This window comes from Electrona antarctica, assembly GCF_951216825.1.
Source record: "Electrona antarctica genome assembly, chromosome: 9".
Taxonomy (NCBI): Eukaryota; Metazoa; Chordata; class Actinopteri; order Myctophiformes; family Myctophidae; genus Electrona; species Electrona antarctica.
The window spans coordinates 55,277,545-55,298,725 of NC_136790.1; the positions used below are offsets into that span (position 1 = coordinate 55,277,545).

At 44.8% G+C, this 21,181-nt stretch overlaps 1 protein-coding gene and 1 long non-coding RNA gene across 2 annotated transcripts; both read left to right on the forward strand.

The window, feature by feature from the left end:
• Window positions 1-528: 528 nt before the first annotated feature.
• On the forward strand, window positions 529-16,832 carry znf346 (zinc finger protein 346; the record flags this gene model as incomplete). Its single annotated transcript, XM_079510812.1, has 8 exons — window positions 529-684; window positions 6,680-6,783; window positions 8,910-9,005; window positions 10,776-10,880; window positions 12,056-12,119; window positions 14,071-14,325; window positions 16,071-16,161; window positions 16,646-16,832. Coding segments are annotated over exons 1-8 (966 nt in total), but the record flags the coding sequence as incomplete, so codon positions are not given.
• Window positions 16,833-16,850: 18 nt separating this feature from the next.
• LOC306930147 lies at window positions 16,851-17,903 on the forward strand. Its single transcript, XR_013790858.1, has 2 exons — window positions 16,851-17,546; window positions 17,577-17,903. It is a non-coding gene; the product is annotated as an uncharacterized lncRNA (long non-coding RNA).
• The last annotated feature ends 3,278 nt before the right edge of the window (window positions 17,904-21,181 follow it).

The following is a 21,181-nucleotide window of genomic DNA, read 5'->3' on the forward strand; positions in this document are numbered from 1 at the left end:
TTACGAGCAAATCGGCTAACCAATCACATAAATTCAGTTGTTCATGAGATGATGTATAATGATAAGAGCACCCTCACTTCACATGGGTGTGATTTTTCTGGAATCTGTTTTTGTTTTACATTTTAACAACACTAATCTTGTCCCTTCAGATGTGGGTCTGCAGACAGATACAAATTTATTTTGACTTTTTTGAGGATCCTTGTCATGGAAATGTTGAATCACTAGTTTCTAGAAACAAAACTCCGCAACTACCGAGATTTACAAGAAACTTGACAGAAAAAACAAGCACAGCGGCGCTTATAATAAACGGACATGGCAACACTGAGCACCGTAGTCCCAAAGCCCCGCCCCCATTCCTAGTTGCAGTTCAGCGCTCACATCCGGTCTAGGGCCCCGCCTACTGCGTCCGGTAATTCCTCGAGCACACACACAACAGTATCCGTATCCGGTACAGACCGGATGTGACACTGCAAACCTTCAAAATGACATTCCGTTGTGGGGGTTGTGTTGTAATCACGTGACCGCCGAGGCTCCTCCCCCCGTCCCTGCGCGTGCGCAGTGCTGCAGGCAGCTTCCCCCTTGCAGCGCAGCGGCGTCTCGAGCGTCTCAGCATCAACAACATGGCGGACGTCGCGATGCCCAACCTGGAAGATTTCCCCGTGCTGCCTTCTGGCCTGGCGGAGGGTAAGAGAGACAGAGAAAGCTTTAAATACACCTTAAACATACTAATAATATGCACGTTCTGCGTTGTTTATATACTCGGCCGAAACGCGGCGGGAGATTGAAACGCCGCGCGGCTTGTGTGTGTGTGTGTGTGCGTGTGTGAGAGCGAGAGAGAGTGAGTGTGTGTGTGTGAGAGAGAGAGAGACTGTGTGTGTGTGTGTGTGTGTGTGTGTGTGTGTGTGGGGGAGACTGTGTGTGTGTCTCGCTGCTCTGCGTTAGCATTAGCCTCAAACGGCTAACACGTTGAAAAGAATGGATGGTCGTGCTGCTCCCCCCCCCCCCCCCCCCCCCAAGGTCGAGCGACCCACCGGCTGCAGCCCATTATTAAGGAGCCCCGTCAGAACAGAACCCCAACAAACACAACCACCCTGCAGTCTAACAAACACAACCACCACAACCACACAGAACGCACGTTTCGAGTGCGTGTTACAGGACCCGCAGGCTGGGCTGAGCAGCACGTTGCTGCCTGCCGCACAATGTGACCCACTTTATCCCGTTTAGACCCGAGGACGATTCTACAAAAGAATGTATTGAAATTGTCTTATTAAAATCCTGACAGTTTTCTGAAAAGGATGCCCCAGAATTAGCTGTATTATTTATTTGGCTGCGGACCCCCCCCCCCCCCCCCCCCCCCCCACATCTGAAAATATGATGTTCCAGGGACCCCCCCTCCCAGATGCAAAGATTTGAGTTAAAAAAAATGTATATATTCTGTGAAAGAATATATATTCAAAGATTTACGCCACATTTTCACGATTTTTTTCTACAAGGTTATAGCGTGGTGCCGCGCTATAACCTTGTTAGATCTGCTATTTTTCAAGAGCTAAAGTATAAACATAATTAAAAATGCCAAAAGGGGTCCCCGACCAGAATGGGTTATTAGCAGCAGAACCAGCCAGCGGAAGAACGACGTGAAGTGACCCCACAATGCTGCACCGCGAGACCCGATAGAACCCAGTTACACCGCTACAGTCAGTCACCCACTGAAAGACTGAGTATATCAAAATATAAACCGTGTGTGTATATATAATATACAATAAAAACTGTGCAACCGGTAGAATCCTCTAGAACCAGCAGCAGCACACTGTTTTTGATGAATTGAAAATGGTGGGCCCTATTATTGTAAACAAGTGTAATGCTTTATTTATGGTTTCGTCGTCCACTCACAGGCAGTCAACAGTTTTTGTATTATTGAGTTGTACTTTGAAATGTACTATAATTCTGCAAACTGTTAATCAATCAATCAATCAATCAATCACAATGAATGCGACCCAGTAGATGCACACAGCGAAGGCCTGTTCATTTCATATAGTACAGTTTTCGGTGACCACCGAAAACTACAAACTGGACTATATAAAATCAACCAGCCTGTATTAACACGTGTGTTTGTTTGTAGGCTGGTGTTGGTGGGTCTTTGTGTCGATGGATGGATTGATTGATTAACAGTTTGCAGAATTACAGTAAATTTCAAGTACAACTCAATACAAAAACTGTTAACTGTGAGTGGACGACACCATAAAGCATTACACTGGTTTACAAGAGTTAAATTCATCAAAACATTAAGAGACGTACGAATATACACAACTATATAGTCAAATCAGGAAACCATCATAGAGGAGGTAAAAAAGGAAAAGAAACATAGGCTATACAGTGAGGGGAAAAGGGGTGGGTGGGGGATTCAGATATTACGGGGGCCAGTTTCGAATTGCAGCTGTCCGTAGGTGCCCTTTGAGAGCAGTTTTGAAGGAGTCAAGGGATTCACATGTCCTAATGACTGTTGGTAGGGCGTTCCACATTTTGGTGGCATAGGAGCGACATGAATTTAGTCCCTTGTGGAATGGAAGGTGGAAGGTATCAGAAGCTGTTTGTATTCTGGTGTTGGTGGGTCCTTGTGTTGATGGAAGGTTTGTAGTCTGGTGTTGGTGGGTCCTTGTGTTGATGGAAGGTTTGTATTCTGGTGTTGGTGGGTCCTTGTCTTAGAGTATATATGAATAGAGACGGCACCCGAGTTCTCCTCCCATCCACTTGCATTAAGTTGCTCAAAAGCGCATGAGGCGATTTCACTGTGCATTCTGGGTAGGAACAGAGTGCATTCTGGGATGGATTGGGCCCAAACACATGAACGCGCTGCCGCTGACTATCATTGCAGGCATTCAGCGTTCACGTGTCATCGTGAACGTGCACAATGATAGTCAACGGACCAGCGCGTTCATGTGTTTGGGCCCACGCTGCAATATCAAATTCGGCCACTATGTCCATTTCGCCTCAGGGTTTCATCCGGGTGCCGTCTCTATTCATATATACTCTTAAGGTCCTTGTGTTGATGGGAGGTTTGTAGTCTGGTGTTGGTGGGTCCTTGTGTTGATGGGAGGTTTGTAGTCTGGTGTTGGTGGGTCCTTGTGTTGATGGAAGGTTTGTAGTCTGGTGTTGGTGGGTCCTTGTGTTGATGGAAGGTATCAGAAGCTGTTTGAATGACTTGTTTGTGTCCAGAATGCTATGTGGATGCTAAGATGCATTGTTTACCTAATGTAAACAATGGACAATAATGACATGCGTAATAGTTTCAAATGTGGACTAGCATGTTGTTTAGACAGATGCTACCCTCATTATTTAGTACCTGTATCCTATTTAGTTTCAAAAGTACAGAATCTTGTGATATTTAATCAGCTGCTAGGTTAATTTTTCATTGTTTCCTAAATACTTTTCAAATGTACAGAATGTTTTTTAGATATCATGTTGTTTAGACCATTGGCTCCCCAAAGTGGAGTCCAGGCAGGGACCCCCAGGGGTCCTTGAGGGAGTTCCAGGGGGTCCCCAGCTAAATTATAGTTTGGAATCAAATGGACTCTGAAATGAAAATGGTTGAGAATCACTGCTAGAGCCGCAAAAACCTTCTTATCTTAAGCTTTCTCTGTTTTTTGTGGCTCAGAGGCTCAGCCTGAGGGCCTCAACAGTCTAATATCTTCCCCGGTCCATAGGGATATCCCTTTGGTCTAGTGGTTAAGACGTTGGACTTTCATACGGGAGACCTGTGTTTGAATCCCGGACGTTACACATAGTTCATATTGACTTATTGTGATCTGACATCAGTCCAGTCACTCTGGATGAGAGAGTATTGAAATTATTTGTATTGATAATGAGATGTACCGTCTTGTTTTGGAGTGGCTCCACATATTGCAAAATGATGAATAATTCATACAATCAGGCCATATATTTAATATAACAGGCAGTTCAAACAACAGCAATACAGAGTCATTTGATCCTTGCTCAATAGATCGGTTACACAAGGGTGATTTGGTGAAATCACCCAGGTCATCTCAAGGGGAGAGGACAGATGGTATTGACCCAATATGAACACATGACCAGGTCATCTAAAGGGGAGAGGACAGATGGTATTGACCCAATATGAACACATGAACAGGTCATTTAAGGGGAGAGGACAGATGGTATTGACCCAATATGAAAACATGAACAGGTCATCTCAAGGGGAGAGGACAGATGGTATTGACCCAATATGAAAACGCAAACAGGTCATCTCAAGGGGAGAGGACAGATGGTATTGACCCAATATGAAAACATGACCAGGTCATCTCAAGGTGATAGGACAGATGGTATTGACCCAATATGAAAACATGACCAGGTCATCTCAAGGTGATAGGACAGATGGTATTGACCCAATATGAAAACATGAACAGGTCATCTCAAGGGGAGAGGACAGATGGTATTGACCCAATATGAAAACACGAACAGGTCATCTCAAGGGGAGAGGACAGATGGTATTGACCCAATATGAAAACACGAACAGGTCATCTCAAGGGGAGAGGACAGATGGTATTGACCCAATAAGAACACATGACCAGGTCATTTAAGGTGAGAGGACAGCGCAGATGGTGATGGGTCAGATATGACCCAATATGAAACGGGTAGAGGCTTTAAACCTAAATGGATCATTTTAACTCTCCGTTTGACCAGATGAAGAGCCTCGGCTTAAATGATATTGGATCAGATGAGTGTGATGAGGGTTCTTTTTATTTATTGATTCTAGAGATGCTTTTACCCGATCTGGAGAAACCAGTCTTTTACACCGTTTAAAGCTGCTATAAACAATGTCAAATTTTAATGACTATTTATTTTTTATTTTTTTTAGTATTCAGACATCCAGCAATAGGTAGAACGCTCCCAAAAATTGTAGTCCCTGTGACTCATCTAGGGGCTGCAATCCGGATTCAAAGATTTTCCTAGATAGCCTAGTAGCCAAAAAGTGAACCCGGACATGTTGAGTACACCAACGTTTTATGTTAGAAATGTTTAGTATGGGTCCCCATCATGTATAAACTGCCGGATGCTAACTTGCATATGTTGAGAAACTTTCATAATTTTCAATTTGTGATGACGGCATTGGCCGTCATCACAAAACCCCCTAGTCATGAAAACCCCCTAGTTTGACATGTCACATGCTACATAAAGCATGATGAAATTTTGAATATTTTGCCTTCTATAGGTTGTAATTGGTATGGTCACATAGCATTTTACTCATTGCTGGCTGCCCGAAAAAAAAGGTCATTAAAATGTTGACATAATATTGAAGTGGTATAAAGATAGATATAGCATATATATATATATATCTAACATAGTTTAGCATTTTTGTGACAGGCCTAGACATTCTCCCGTTCCTCCCCACACACACACAGGAACAGTTTTGACGTGGGGTTTTGACATATAATCATTTTGGAAATATTCAAATTCATCCCTTACGCTCAAGATCGGTATCGGACCTATCAGTATCGGACCTATCAGTATCGGACCTATCGGTATCGGCCGAACATGAGAAAAACAATCGGCGATCAGTATCGGTCCCAAAAAAACCTGATTGATGCAATACTTATATTAGTCAAAATTGTAAGTTTTAAATGTGTAAATTGTAAGCGACATGTGGTACAGTCAGATTGTGGTCCTATTAGTTTTGGTTTAATTCATTCAACATTTGGTTTTCATTCCATTTGTCATATTTATGCATTTGTAATTTCAAGGACCGCCAGTTTGTTATAATTTGATGCCATGACTGTCTGTGTGGGTCCATTTGGTTTGCTAGATAGGCCTGTATTGATCCCACGAGGGGAATGCTGTACACTTGTAACTAAGGGTCCATTTGGTTGCTAACTATCAATACATTAGCTGGGTAGTGGGACCCCCTTGGAACTCCCCTAAGGACCCCTGGGGGTCCCTGGGGAGTGGGACCCCCTTGGAACCCCCCTAAGGACCCCTGGGGGTCCCTGGGGAGTGGGACCCCCTTGGAACTCCCCTAAGGACCCCTGGGGGTCCCTGGCACGAACCACACTGAGACCCACATTCATCACATTATGTTATTGATCATGGTCATCATTGGGGTCAAATTATTGTTATTCTTATTTAATGTGATTGTTGAGTCACTCAACACATTTATTACATTTAATTATTTCTATAGTTAAACATTTGAATGTGAATGTCTGTCGTACACTATTAAATAATAGTTCTTAAATTAATCGTATAAACGTTAGTTTTTATTGACTGCGAACATTCATAAATGTCAACTTGACCCCCCCCCCCCCACCCCCGAAGCAAAGATTTGAGTTAAAAACGTTTGCTCTGAAATAATATATGTTCAAAGATTTGTGCCACATTTTCAACGATTTTTCAAAAATAGCAGATCTACAAGCTCATAGCGCGGCACTCGGTGCTGCGCTATGACCTTGTAGATCTGCTGTTATTCAATAGTTAAAGTATAACATAATTCTTAACACCAAATGGGGTTCACTGACCGTCCAGAATGTTTTATAAACAAATGAATGCGGTTTATCTCCAGTGAACGACATGATCAGAGAGCACAGTGACCTGTTTGTTTATTATATAACTTATATTTGAATGTGTTTATTATAATGTGTGTATTTAATAATGTTCCATTGTGTTGTCTCCCCAGTGAACAAGATGATCAGAGAACACAGTGAGCTGTTTTCAGACGCTCAGTGTAAGGTCTGCAGCGCTGTCCTCATTTCAGAGTCTCAGAAACTCACACACTACCAGGTACTGCACGCACGCACGCACGCACAATTTAAATATAATATAAAAATATATTTTTGGCATCTGCCACTTGACTGATTGATTGACATGCAAAGGGCCCGTCAGTTCAAACACACGATGCAATATGTGGCATTTCACTCTCAAAATAACAACCGTATCTCTGTACAGAGAGTCTCGTCCCGGTTTACTCAGACTCCACATTGAGATGGCTGTGTTTACTCAGACTAAACTCCACATTGAGATGGCTGTGTTTACTCAGACTAAACTCCACATTGAGATGGCTGTGTTTACTCAGACTCCACATTGAGATGGCTGTGTTTACTCAGACTCCATGTTGAGATGGCTGTGTTTACTCAGACTCCACGTTGAGATGGCTGTGTTTACTCAGACTCCACATTGAGATGGCTGTGTTTACTCAGACTCCACGTTGACATGGCTGTGTTTACTCAGACTCCACGTTGAGATGTCTGTGTTTACTCAGACTCCACGTTGAGATGGCTGTGTTTACTCAGACTCCACGTTGAGATGGCTGTGTTTACTCAGACTGCACATTGAGATGGCTGTGTTTACTCAGACTCCACATTGAGATGGCTGTGTTTACTCAGACTCCACATTGAGATGGCTGTGTTTACTCAGACTCCACATTGAGTTGGCTGTGTTTACTCAGACTCCACATTGAGATGGCTGTGTTTACTCAGACTCCACATTGAGATGGCTGTGTTTACTCAGACTCCACATTGAGATGGCTGTGTTTACTCAGACTCCACGTTGAGATGGCTGTGCGGCGCTAGACTATTTCTCCCCAAACTGAACACGCAGAGAAACAAACACTAAACTCTGTCTTAGCTCAATCTCATTGTAATTCAAATATTCGATAGAAACATTTTAACAGCAGACTTACACTGCTACACCTGCAAACTGCTAGTTTAGGTGTGGCTCTGATCTACTCCGAGGCCTGTCTGATTGGCTAGCTTCATTCGTAGGCCTCGTTCACACATAAAGAACATATGTTCTGTGCTCTGCCTGTGTTTCATGGACGCCCCAATGCTTTTCCAATGGAAGTCACGTGGTTTGACCAAACACTTGTTTGATTGCCCCTGCTCCCCCCATCAAACACAAGTGTTTGGTCAAACCATGTGACTTCCATTGGAAAAGCATTGAGGCAGCCATGAAACACGGACGGCACAGAGCATGTTCGTCTGATACGTGTGTACAGGGCCACATTGGAAAAGCATTGAGGCGGCCATCAAACACAGACAGAGCACAGAACATATGTTCTTGATGTGTGAATGAGGCCTCAGTCCGGTCTGATTGGCTAGCTTCATTCTCAAATGGCTACGGTGTGATGTCTGGCCAATGGGAGCACGGCCAGAGCAGACCCATACAGGTCCATCCCAACGAATTAGAATAATCTGAAAAAGTTCATTATTTGCCATAATGTAATAAAAAGAAATACACTTTCATATATTTTAGATTAATTACAACAACTGAAATAATTCAAGCCTTTTATTGTTTTAATATTGATGATTATGGCATACAGCTCATGAAAATCAAAAAATCCCATGTCAATGAATTAGAATATTTTACGAGACCACTACAAATAATTGTTTTTAAACGAGAAATGTCGACCATGTTCAGAGTAAGAACATGCCAACAGGGTGTGTATGGTGTGTTTCAGAGTAAGAAGCATGCCAACGGGGTGTGTATGGTGTGTTTCAGAGTAAGAAGCATGCCAACGGGGTGTGTATGGTGTGTTTCAGAGTAAGAAGCATGCCAACAGGGTGTGTATTGTGTGTTTCAGAGTAAGAAGCATGCCAACAGGGTGTGTATTGTGTGTTTCAGAGTAAGAAGCATGCCAACGGGGTGTGTATGGTGTGTTTCAGAGTAAGAAGCATGCCAACGGGGTGTGTATGGTGTGTTTCAGAGTAAGAAGCATGCCAACAGGGTGTGTATTGTGTGTTTCAGAGTAAGAAGCATGCCAACAGGGTGTGTATTGTGTGTTTCAGAGTAAGAAGCATGCCAACGGGGTGTGTATGGTGTGTTTCAGAGTAAGAAGCATGCCAACAGGGTGTGTATTGTGTGTTTCAGAGTAAGAAGCATGCCAACAGGGTGTGTATTGTGTGTTTCAGAGTAAGAAGCATGCCAACAAAGTGCGTCGTTATCTCTGCATCCAGAACGAGAAGGAAAAAGAACCCACGTTGAAGAAACTAAAACCTGCAGATGATGTAAGTAATCATTTTAATTATTTCTCTCCCAGGTCTGTATATACATGTATACGTTAGAGGCTGCTGAGCCAGCCTGAGCGTTAGCTCAACCGTCTGGGCACCAATAGGGTGCTGAGCCAGCCTGAGCGTTAGCTCAACCGTCTGGGCACCAATAGGGTGCTGAGCCAGCCTGAGCGTTAGCTCAACCGTCTGGGCACCAATAGGGTGCTGAGCCAGCCTGACCGTTAGCTCAACCGTCTGGGCACCAATAGGGTGCTGAGCCAGCCTGACCGTTAGCTCAACCGTCTGGGCACCAATAGGGTGCTGAGCCAGCCTGACCGTTAGCTCAACCGTCTGGGCACCAATAGGGTGCTGAGCCAGGCTGACGGTTAGCTCAACCGTCTGGGCACCAATAGGGTGCTGAGCCAGCCTGACCGTTAGCTCAACCGTCTGGGCACCAATAGGGTGCTGAGCCAGCCTGACCGTTAGCTCAACCGTCTGGGCACCAATAGGGTGCTGAGCCAGCCTGACCGTTAGCTCAACCGTCTGGGCACCAATAGGGTGCTGAGCCAGGCTGACGGCGTGCCGCGGGTTCCACTCCAGATCCCGACGGCCTTGGCAGCTTGTCTTCCCCCCCTCCCTATCTATCTCCCCATTTCCTGTCAGTCTACTTTCAAACTATCAATAAAGGCAGAAAAAAGCAGAAAAAAATGTCTTAAACAAAACAAAAAAATAAATAACAGACAATTCTGCCATTGACCAATCGGAATCAAGCATTCATGTAATAATGGGTTTTAAGTAATGATGTCGTAAACATTTTGTATCGTGATTAGGCATGCCACGGTTTACCGAATTTCGGTAATACCGCGACAGTAACAGCCATGGTGTTGATACCGAGTTGATATTTCCGAGTTTGCGGTATTTGAATACAGCGTTGGTGGGCGGCGCATGCTGCTCATATGCAGTGCAACTCCACTCGCAGACTAAGGCAAAACATTTATTTTCACCACACAGCTACAGTAGATTGAAAAGTTAGTGTTGCTGAAAGACACCCAGATCCAATTGTATATTCCATATTTCCATACTGTATGTACTAACTAAGTGAACTGTCAACACGGCACACAGAGTTGTGAGCATGCGCAGTTTACGCACTAGCTCTGCTACAGCGTGCAGGGTACACGTACCATAAACGGCCATTAGGGGGAGCCATAGTACAGTGTAATACAGTGGGGAATAGCTATTGATTCATTGATTGAACACTTTATTGGCAGAAATCATGTAATCAGTACAGGGTACAGTCAAACACATGTCCAAAGGGATCACTGAAAACAGTCCTTGCAGTCTTGTTTCCATTCAGGTCCTGGGTAATCAATTCATAATCATGACATGACAAATTCAAATTATCACAAAAGGTCAAAATAAAAAAATAAGATATGTAGGCCTACAGGTTGGGGGCCAAAGAAGGGCTTATAAGGAGGCAGGGGTAGTCAGTCACTAGACATAGGTGTGGGGGGAGGGGGGGGATTTAAAAAAAAATATATAAATACTGTGGAATACCGAGGTATAGGTTATCAATACCGGCACCGTACTGTAAAGTGTGTGTGTGTGTGTGTGTGTGTGTGTGTGTGTGTGTGTGTGTGTGTGTGTGTGTGTGTGTGTGTGTGTGTGTGTGTGTGTGTGTGTGTGTGTGTGTGTGTGTGTGTGTGTGTGTGTGTGTGTGTGTGTGTGTGTGTGTGTGTGTGTGTGTGTGTGTGTGTGTGTGTGTGTGTGTGTGTGTGTGTGTGTGTGCAGGACCTTTCAGGCAGTGGGATCCTAGCAGAGACAGATAAATACAAGGTGTGTCACGTGTGCAACATGACATTCAGCTCTCCAGTGGTGGCCGAGTCTCACTACCAGGTAAATATAATATTTATAAAGATAATTATATAACACCGAGTCTCACTACCAGGTAAATAATTCATATAATATTAACCCATTTAGACCTGAGGACCATTCTACAAAATGTCTTCTAAATCCTGACCGTTTTCTGAAAAACCTCATGTTCCTATATCAGTGGTTCTCAAACATTTGCATGTCAAGGACCCCCAAAAATATATGTAATTGGCCGCCGACCCCCATCTGAAAATATGTTGTTCCAGGGACCCCCCATGAAGCAAAGATTTGAGTTAAAATTGTTCGCCACATTTTCACGATTTTTCAAAAATAGCAGACATACAAGCTCGTAGCGTGGCACAGAGTGCCGCGCTACGAGCTTGTAGATCTGCTGTTTTTCAATGGCTAAAGTATAACAATGCTTAAAGGTGTAGTGAAATGAAAAATAAGTTTTTCACACTTTTAGACCATCTCCGTGGTCATCATATGAGCATACCTAACAATGGATGCCAAAACAATGGGAACATTTTCATTTTTGTGTTTTTATATCAAAAGTCCATAAAAATATATTTTTTATTACTTCCTGAAAACGAAAATGTGCTGCGTGATGACGTGTCGAGGCCAACATCGATAAAAGCCAATAAAAATGAAGCTCACCCATATCCTTTCCAATATGTGCGCATCCATGCAGCACAGCTGCTATTGATTACAGAAATCCTCCGTTTTTATTCCCATTCCAGATAACATCCAGACAGTGTATTACTCGGTTTCAACTTAATCATCACGCTAAAATATGTATCTGAAAACATTATAGGGTAGAAATAAGCCACATAACAGTAAACTGGTACAGCTGGCTGTCTATTTGATTTGTAAACAAACACACACCACGTTGCTGCGTATAGCATAGCAACAGTCCCTAGCTACCGTCCCATCGCCTGAAGGGATGCGACGCTCTGATTGGTTCAGAAACTTCATAGCGGCGTTTCAACTTGAGACCGTCTGAAACTTCAAAATAAAATGTCCACCATTTCCGTTTCACTACGCCTTTAAAACACCAAAAGGGGTTCCCGTCCAGAATGGGTTAATATTAATAAAGATAATTATATAACAGAGTCTTACTACCTGGTAGATTATAATAAATACAATCTAATTAAATAAAGAAATGTATAATAAATTAACACTGAGTCTCTCACCACCAGGGCAAAGTTCACTCCAAGAACCTCCGACTGAAGACTGTTGGACCCCAACATGTACAGAACCCAGGTTGGTACCACACACACACACACACACACACACACACACACACACACACACACACTGAAGACTGTTGGACCCCAACATGTACAGAACCCAGGTTGGTACCACACACACACACACACACACACACACACACACACACACAGACTGAAGACTGTTGGACCCCAACATGTACAGAACCCAGGTTGGTACCACACACACACACACACACACACACACACACACACACACACACACACACAGACTGAAGACTGTTGGACCCCAACATGTACAGAACCCAGGTTGGTACCACACACACACACACACACACACGTGCGCACACGCACACACTTGATTCTAGAGGCTGGGGTGGGTTAAATAATGTATAATGGAATTGAACTTGTCCTCCTGCGAGGAAGTTTGGTAATCAATTCAAGCGCCCACCGTGTTGTGGAGCTGCGTGCTCGGCTGGGCTTTGTGGCCATTTGCATTCACTAACGTCACCAATACATCCAAAGAGACGAAGGAAGACGGGTTGTCAATCACACGCAACTCACGTTCATTCAATTCAAGATGTTTTTTATTCAAACTCATTTTTCAGTGTCGTCGAGTAAATACAATCACATAGGAAAAACATCACAATACATCAGAAGATCAGGAAAAGAAAACAAAAGATATACATGTGAGTTACATACAGTAGGTTCACAAATGAAAACATAAGACACATTTCAAAACAATCTAAGATCTAAGTTACATATTGTGGGGGGTCTGTATGCTCACCAAGGTTTTAAAAACGCCTCAAGGGTACCAATGAGGTCAGTTTCAATGTCATTTGCAGGTCATTCCATGTATTATTAGGGCCACAGAAGCTAAAAGCTGATCTACCAAGTTCAGAGCTAACTTTTGGTACCTTGAATTTGGGGAAACCACTTGACCGGGTGCATGTGGTAGGGCTCAGAGTCCCACTTCAGGAATGATGAGATGCATTTAGGACCATCTCCAAGCATGGCTTTATACAAGAACAGGTGCCAATTCACGTGCACAGACAGGTTCTCAATCACACGCAATTCACGTGCACTGTTGACGTGCAGATTGCGTGCACTGTGAGAATAAATGGGCTTCAAAATAAAAGCAATGCTGTTATTAGTCCACCCAGAAGGTAATTAGAAAGCTTTTTTTTATTTTCTAATTATCAAGTAATCTTTGGCGGTCCGGTCAGAGTCAGCCCACAGGCTGAGTTTAGTATACAATGCCCAGGTCTGCTTTAAGGTTCTGTTAGAGATGCTCGTCCAGCGATCGGTTATATCGGCCGATATTCACTCTGATCGGTAATCGGCATTTACCCTATCTGTGATCGTCAATTTACCCTATCTAGAGAAACTGATCTTTTACACCATTAAAGTGGTATAAATGTCAATCAGATATATAGTATAACATCATTTAGCATTTTTGTGACAGGCCTAAACATTCTCCCCTTCCTCCCCACACACACACAGGAACAGTTTTGACGTGGGGTTTTGACATATAATCATTTTGGAAATATTAAAATTTGCAACATTTCACAAGATCAGTATCGGACCTATCGGTATACGGACCTATATCGGACCTATCGGACGATCATGAGAAAAACAATCAGAAGCAAAGATTAAAGTTAAAAATGTTCGCTCTGAAAGAATATATATTCAAAGATTTGTGCCACAGGTAGCGTGGCACTCGGTGCGCTATGAGCTTGTAGATCTGCTATATCATATAACATATTGCTTAACCCATTTTGACCTGAGATCAGATTCTTCAAAAATAGCAGACCTACAAGCTCATAGCGCGTGTAGATCTGCTATTTTTAAATAGCTAAAGCATAACATAATGCTAACACCAAAAGGGGTTCCCGCCCAAAATGGGTTAAGACACCAAAAGGGTTCCCGACGTCCTGAATGGGATTTAAATCATCATAATAAATCTGAATATCCCTCGATGTCAGTCTTCCAGACGGCAGAGCAGCCGGTCGGCCCGACTAAGAAGAAGGAGGAGCCGGCGCCGAAGGAGAAGAAGGAGAGCGTGGAGGGCGGCGGCGGCGGCGGTGGCGAGGCGGATAAGTTCTGTTCCGTCTGCCAGGCGTCCTTCAACAACCCGCTGATGGCTGCTCAGCACTACGCCGGCAAGAAGCACAAGAAACACATGACCAAGATGAAGCTGATGGAGACCTACGGGCCTTCCTCTGCCCCCCAAGGAATAGGTGAGTCAATACGGACCCTCCTCTGCCCCCCAAGGAATAGGTGAGTCAATACGGACCCTCCTCTGCCCCCCAAGGAATAGGTGAGTCAATACGGGCCTTCCTCTGCCCCCCAAGGAATAGGTGAGTCAATATAGACCTTCCTCTGCCCCACAAGGCATAGGTGAGTCAATATAGACCCTCCTCTGCCCCACAAGGCATCGGTGAGTCAATACAGACTCTCCTCTGCCCCCCAAGGCATCGGTGAGTCAATATAGACCCTCCTCTGCCCCCCAAGGAATAGGTGAGTCAATACGGGCCTTCCTCTGCCCCCCAAGGAATAGGTGAGTCAATACGGACCCTCCTCTGCCCCCCAAGGAATAGGTGAGTCAATACAGACCCTCCTCTGCCCCCCAAGGCATCGGTGAGTCAATATAGACCCTCCTCTGCCCCCCAAGGCATCGGTGAGTCAATATAGACCTTCCTCTGCCCCACAAGGCATCGGTGAGTCAATACAGACCCTCCTCTGCCCCCCAAGGAATAGGTGAGTCAATATAGACCCTCCTCTGCCCCCCAAGGAATAGGTGAGTCAATATAGACCCTCCTCTGCCCCACAAGGCATCGGTGAGTCAATATAGACCCTCCTCTGCCCCCCAAGGCATCGGTGAGTCAATATAGACCTTCCTCTGCCCCACAAGGCATCGGTGAGTCAATATAGACCCTCCTCTGCCCCCCAAGGCATCGGTGAGTCAATATAGACCTTCCTCTGCCCCACAAGGCATCGGTGAGTCAATATAGACCCTCCTCTGCCCCACAAGGTATCGGTGAGTCAATATAGACCCTCCTCTGCCCCACAAGGCATAGGTGAGTCAATATAGACCCTCCTCTGCCCCCCAAGGCATAGGTGAGTCAATACAGACCCTCCTCTGCCCCACAAGGCATCGGTGAGTCAATATAGACCTTCCTCTGCCCCACAAGGCATCGGTGAGTCAATATAGACCCTCCTCTGCCCCACAAGGCATCGGTGAGTCAATATAGACCCTCCTCTGCCCCCCCAAGGCATCGGTGAGTCAATATGGGCCTTCCTCTGCCCCACAAGGCATCAGTGAGTCAATATAGACCCTCCTCTGCCCCACAAGGCATCGGTGAGTCAATACAGACCCTCCTCTGCCCCCCAAGGCATCGGTGAGTCAATACAGACCCTCCTCTGCCTCACAATGCTTCGGTGAGTCAATATAGACCCTCCTCTGCCCCTCAAGGCATCGGTGAGTCAATATGGGCCTTCCTCTGCCCCCCAAGGCATCGGTGAGTCAATATGGGCCTTCCTCTGCCCCACAAGGCATCGGTGAGTCAATACAGACCCTCCTCTGCCCCCCAAGGCATCGGTGAGTCAATATAGACCCTCCTCTGCCCCCCAAGGCATCGGTGAGTCAATATAGACCCTCCTCTGCCCCACAAGGCATCGGTGAGTCAATATAGACCCTCCTCTGCCCCACAAGGCATCGGTGAGTCAATACAGACCCTCCTCTGCCCCACAAGGCATCGGTGAGTCAATATAGACCCTCCTCTGCCCCCCAAGGCATCCGAGTTCTCCGGATAGATACCAGTAGAAGTACCATATTCAAAATGTACTCGTGTCGGCATCAAAATGTACTTGAAGTACTACAAGTAACAGCAATACTCGTATCGCAGAATGTCACATTTCACAAGTTCAAAATGTCTACGAAATCTTTTGAAAATATATCCTTTGTTTGTCCTGTGTGTTACAGTTAAAGGGTACCCCTGTGCGGTGTGCAGCATAGAGCTGAACTCGGTGGAACAGTACCAGGCACACATCAGTGGAGCCAAACACAAGAACCAGTGAGTACATCCTGTCCTATCCAACACCAGAACCTGTCCGTCAATTATTATTCTGGAACACAGTGGCTTACAACCTTGTCCGTCAATTATTCTGGAACACAGTGGCTTACAACTCTTTCCACATCAAGGCTCGTTGTCCCATTTCTACAAATGCCTCATAAATCCTGACAGTTTTCTGAAGACCCCATGTTTCTGTGTTTCTATGTCGGTCGTTCTCAAACATTTTCATGTCAAGGACCCCCAAAAATATATGTATTTGGCCGCCGACCCCCATCTGAAAATATGTTGTTCCAGGGACGGTCGGGCCAATTTCTTTCCAATCGCCCATCGCCTGTCAAAAAAAATCACAGATGGACGATATATTCGTGTTTTATAAAAGCAAAGTGAGGACAGCTCACTGCGGGTCGTAAAAAAAAGCCAGATCTACAAGCTCTCAAGGCGTCGCAATGTGTAAATATATAAAAAAATGTTTTTTTTGCTTCAGAATAAGGAAGAACAACATGCCCCCCGCCGAGGAGATCATCCCGTTTATGAGTGGGGACGATGCTTGCGGGGACCCTCCCTTCACCGGGGGGGAGGAGGAGGAGGAGGACGCCAGCGCCACGGAGGTCACGGGGGGGCGAGGAGGAGGAGGAGGTGGAGGAGGTGGTGGAGGTGGAGGAGGGGAGGAGGAGGCGGCGGCGGCGGAGTCCCAGCTGGATGACGAGGGCGGGGAGAACCAGTACCCTGCGGGAGACGCCCCGTACACGGCGGAGGGGGTCAACCAGTACTCTGAGGAGTACCTGTACACCTGAGTACCTGTACACCTGAGTACCTGTACACCTGAGTACTCTGAGTACCTGTACACCTGAGCACGGTCTATTACATCAGGTGAGGAAGAGAAGAGCGTACGGTTGGACTCCACTCCACAGTACAGTCTTCTCTTCCTGACCTGATTGAATAAACCTTGCACCTGAGGAGGAGGAGGAGGATGATTGTGGCTGCACCGACCAACCGGACGGCTGGGACAGTGAATGATGCAAAACACCTTTAGCCCCCACCCCCCCACCCCCCTCCCTTTTAGAACAGTGGTTCTCAACCTGTGAGTCGGGACCTCCCCCCCCCCCCCCCCGGATGTCTGTGAAGTGACAATTGAAGACCTTTTCTTTTTGAAATACCTAATCAAAAAAACAAAAACAAAAAAAAACATGCTGAATCAACAGTAATCAACAAACTATGCTATTAAAAAAAACTGCCAAATTGTCCAATTATATAAGAAATAACTTAAGCAAACATTATGAGAATAAGCCGATCTACAAGAGCGAGGCGTTGTGAGCTCGTTAGATAGATCGGCTATTTTCACAATTTAATTGAAACTAAATTGAATGCCTCAACTCCTTGTCAGCGTGGGTGGGGGGGTCCCCAGTTCAGTTTAGGGGGGGGAGGGGGGTCACGGCTTGAGAAGGTTGAGAACCATTGCTTTAGGAGACACAAGACACCACTCCATACACACACACACACACACACACACACACAGGTGATGTCACTGAACTACTCCCCCTGCTGGGTGTCTGCGGGATCATTTATTTTGACACATTTCCCCATAGGCTGGGAAATGTATCCCATACAAATATATATGTGTACATAAGCCCTGAAATGTGTATAACTGGACGGACACACACACACACACACACACACACACACACACACACACACACACACACACACACACACACACACACACACACACACACACACACACACGTCATACTTAACTCCTGACAGAGTAATAATTCTAAAAAGTTTCCCTCGGTTTGTTTTTCGTTTTATTTTCACTCACTATCATATCTCCTTAAGATAGGAATTTATATATATAAAAAAAAACTAAGTTTTTGTTTTCTTACACTATATTGTAATTAATAGAGAACCGACCAATCGTTGAGCTGGATGTTGGGTCGTTCGTACTGAACCAATCGTAGAGCTGGATGTTGGCTCATTCATACTGTGTAGTGCAACGGTGTCACTTGTCCAAAACAACTGATCTACAAGCTCACAGGCCTTGTAGATCTACTGATCTACAAGCTCACAGACCTTGTAGTTCAGACTGATCTACAAGCTCACAGACCTTGTAGTTCAGACTGATCTACAAGCTCACAGACCTTGTAGTTCAGACTGATCTACAAGCTCACAGACCTTGTAGTTCAGACTGATCTACAAGCTCAGACCTTGTAGACCTGACTGATCTACAAGCTCACAGGCCTTGTAGTTCAGACTGATCTACAAGCTCACAGACCTTGTAGTTAAGACTGATCTACAAGCTCACAGACCTTGTAGACCTGAATAATCTACAAGCTCACAGGCCTTGTAGACCTGAATAATCTACAAGCTCACAGGCCTTGTAGACCTGACTGATCTACAAGCTCACAGACCTTGTAGTTCAGACTGATCTACAAGCTCACAGACCTTGTAGTTCAGACTGATCTACAAGCTCACAGACCTTGTAGACCTGACTGATCTACAAGCTCACAGGCCTTGTAGACCTGACTGTTCTACAAGCTCACAGGCCTTGTAGACCTGACTGATCTACAAGCTCACAGGCCTTGTAGATCTGACTGATCTACAAGCTCACAGGCCTTGTAGATCTGACTGATCTACAAGCTCACAGGCCTTGTAGACCTGACTGATCTACAAGCTCACAGGCCTTGTAGACCTGACTGTTCTACAAGCTCACAGGCCTTGTAGACCTGACTGATCTACAAGCTCACAGGCCTTGTAGACCTGACTGTTCTACAAGCTCACAGGCCTTGTAGACCTGACTGATCTACAAGCTCACAGGCCTTGTAGATCTGACTGATCTACAAGCTCACAGACCTTGTAGATCTGACTGATCTACAAGCTCACAGACCTTGTAGACCTGACTGATCTACAAGCTCACAGGCAAAGGGTTTTTTATACTTGTCAATCTTTCATTAGTTTTTAGACTGTTTGGTTTAGTGTTTTTTATTTATGTGTCGATGCTTTAGTTGGACTTCATTTTGTATTGTTTTACTGTTTGAACTTTTATGTTTGTTATTATGAGGTTATTTGTCAGGCGAGAAATTACAAGTGTAGTTTTATCACACGGAACTAACTAACTTTTATTTCTTTTTTTAGTTGTTTTTCTTGTGAACCCTAATGTTTATTTACCGTTCAACTGAAATATTCTTTGATGGCTTTCTATTAATTACACACACACACATGCACACACACACACACGTACACACACACACACGTACACACACCCCTACCCCTTGAAGCTTTGAATCCATGGAGATTTATTGGTTTTTTGACGCCTGCCGAAGCCAATTATTTGATTAGCCGCAGAAAGATGCCTTCTCCAAAGATGTCGTCTCCAGTACGAGACTCCGTCGGTCTTTATTGGCGACAGAAAAACAATGAATCCATGAATTCAAGGCTTCATATTGTGTGCAATTGATAGAAAATAAGTCTTTATTCTTTTATTTTTAAGGTGAACTACTCCTTTAACCCATTTAGACCTGAGAACTGAATGTCTTCTAAGTCCTCAGTTTTCGGAAAAACCTCACGTTTCTGTTTCTATCTCGGAAACAGGCGTTTTTATTTGGTTCTCAAACTATTCCATGTCGACGACCCCCAGAATGATATGTATTTGGCTGCCGACCCCCATCTGAAAATATGTAGTTCCAGGGACCCCCCCCCCACTTTGAGTTAAAAACGTATTAAAACATTTGCACCACATTTTCACGATGTTTCAAAAATAGCAGATCTACAAGCTCGTAGCGCTACGAGCTTGTAGTTCTGCTATTTTCCCCCAACGGCCAACGTTTAAATTGATGGTCAAAGTGGCGTAAAGCTACGAGGTGACAGAGATGGCGTTCTCGGGTCTAATTGAGCCCTGAACACCTGGTTACGCGTAGTCCACGCGTTGCAGCGTGATCTTGTAGGTCGTCATGACGACTCCCGTCGTGGATCCTGTGACATCATCGTTAGAGCATATATGACATCATCCTAGGCTAGAATCATTATCATTGTTGGATCATGTGTGACATCATTGTGACATCATTGTGACATGTGTGATTGAGTTGTGGAGTTTGAAAGGAAAACAAAGTCACGTCATGTTATTTTAAATAGCTGTGTGTGGAGTCTTTATTTGCCGATCTGTAAGTCCACTCATCACATCACGTCCATATCCATCTAGGTCTATAGATCTACAGTTTTTTTTAAACTAGATTAATTCATTCATATCCTGTAATATTCTGAATATTCAAACGTGTTAATTAGTGGAGGTTTGTTTGTATATAGATTATTGTTTTATAAATTAGCTTCCGGTCTCGAGACGGAAAACGTTTCCCCCCCCAAATCTTCAAATGCTACAGAGTAGCGTGTCTCAAATGCCGCCGCTGCCACGCATTGTGGGCTTGTAGGTCTATTTTCACCACATTGTGGGCTTGTGGGTCTATTTTCACCACGTTGTGTGCTTGTGGGTCTACTATTTTTGACGTGCGGCAAAGCAAGCATAGGTTAGGCTTCAGCAAGGTTAATTAAATAAGGTTAGGAAGCGAAGACCGTACGGTGGACTCCATGTTGCTCCTGGAAGGAAAGAAGACCGTACGGTGGACTCCATGTTGCTCCCTGGAAGGAAAGAAGACCGTACGGTGGACTCCATGTTGCTCCTGGAAGGAAAAACATGCACAATTGAGACCAAGGAAGCTATAGCCCATTCTGCATGTTTCTGTCCTACAGGGAGCAACATGGAGTCCACTGTACGGTCTTCTGTCCTTCCAGGGAGCAACATGGAGTCCACCGTACGGTCTTCTTTCCTTCCAGGGAGCAACATGGAGTCCACCTAACCTTGCTTCCTAACCTTATTTAATTAACCTTCAGACGGAAGCGTTTGAACATGATGTGAAACGACGGTCTGTCCGAGACTAGCAAAAACCTTTTTTGTGATTTTTGACTTCACGAAAATCTACAATCCGTAGATCTTTTCAACCTTGTCGTCTTCACGCAACAAGCTGTGTCT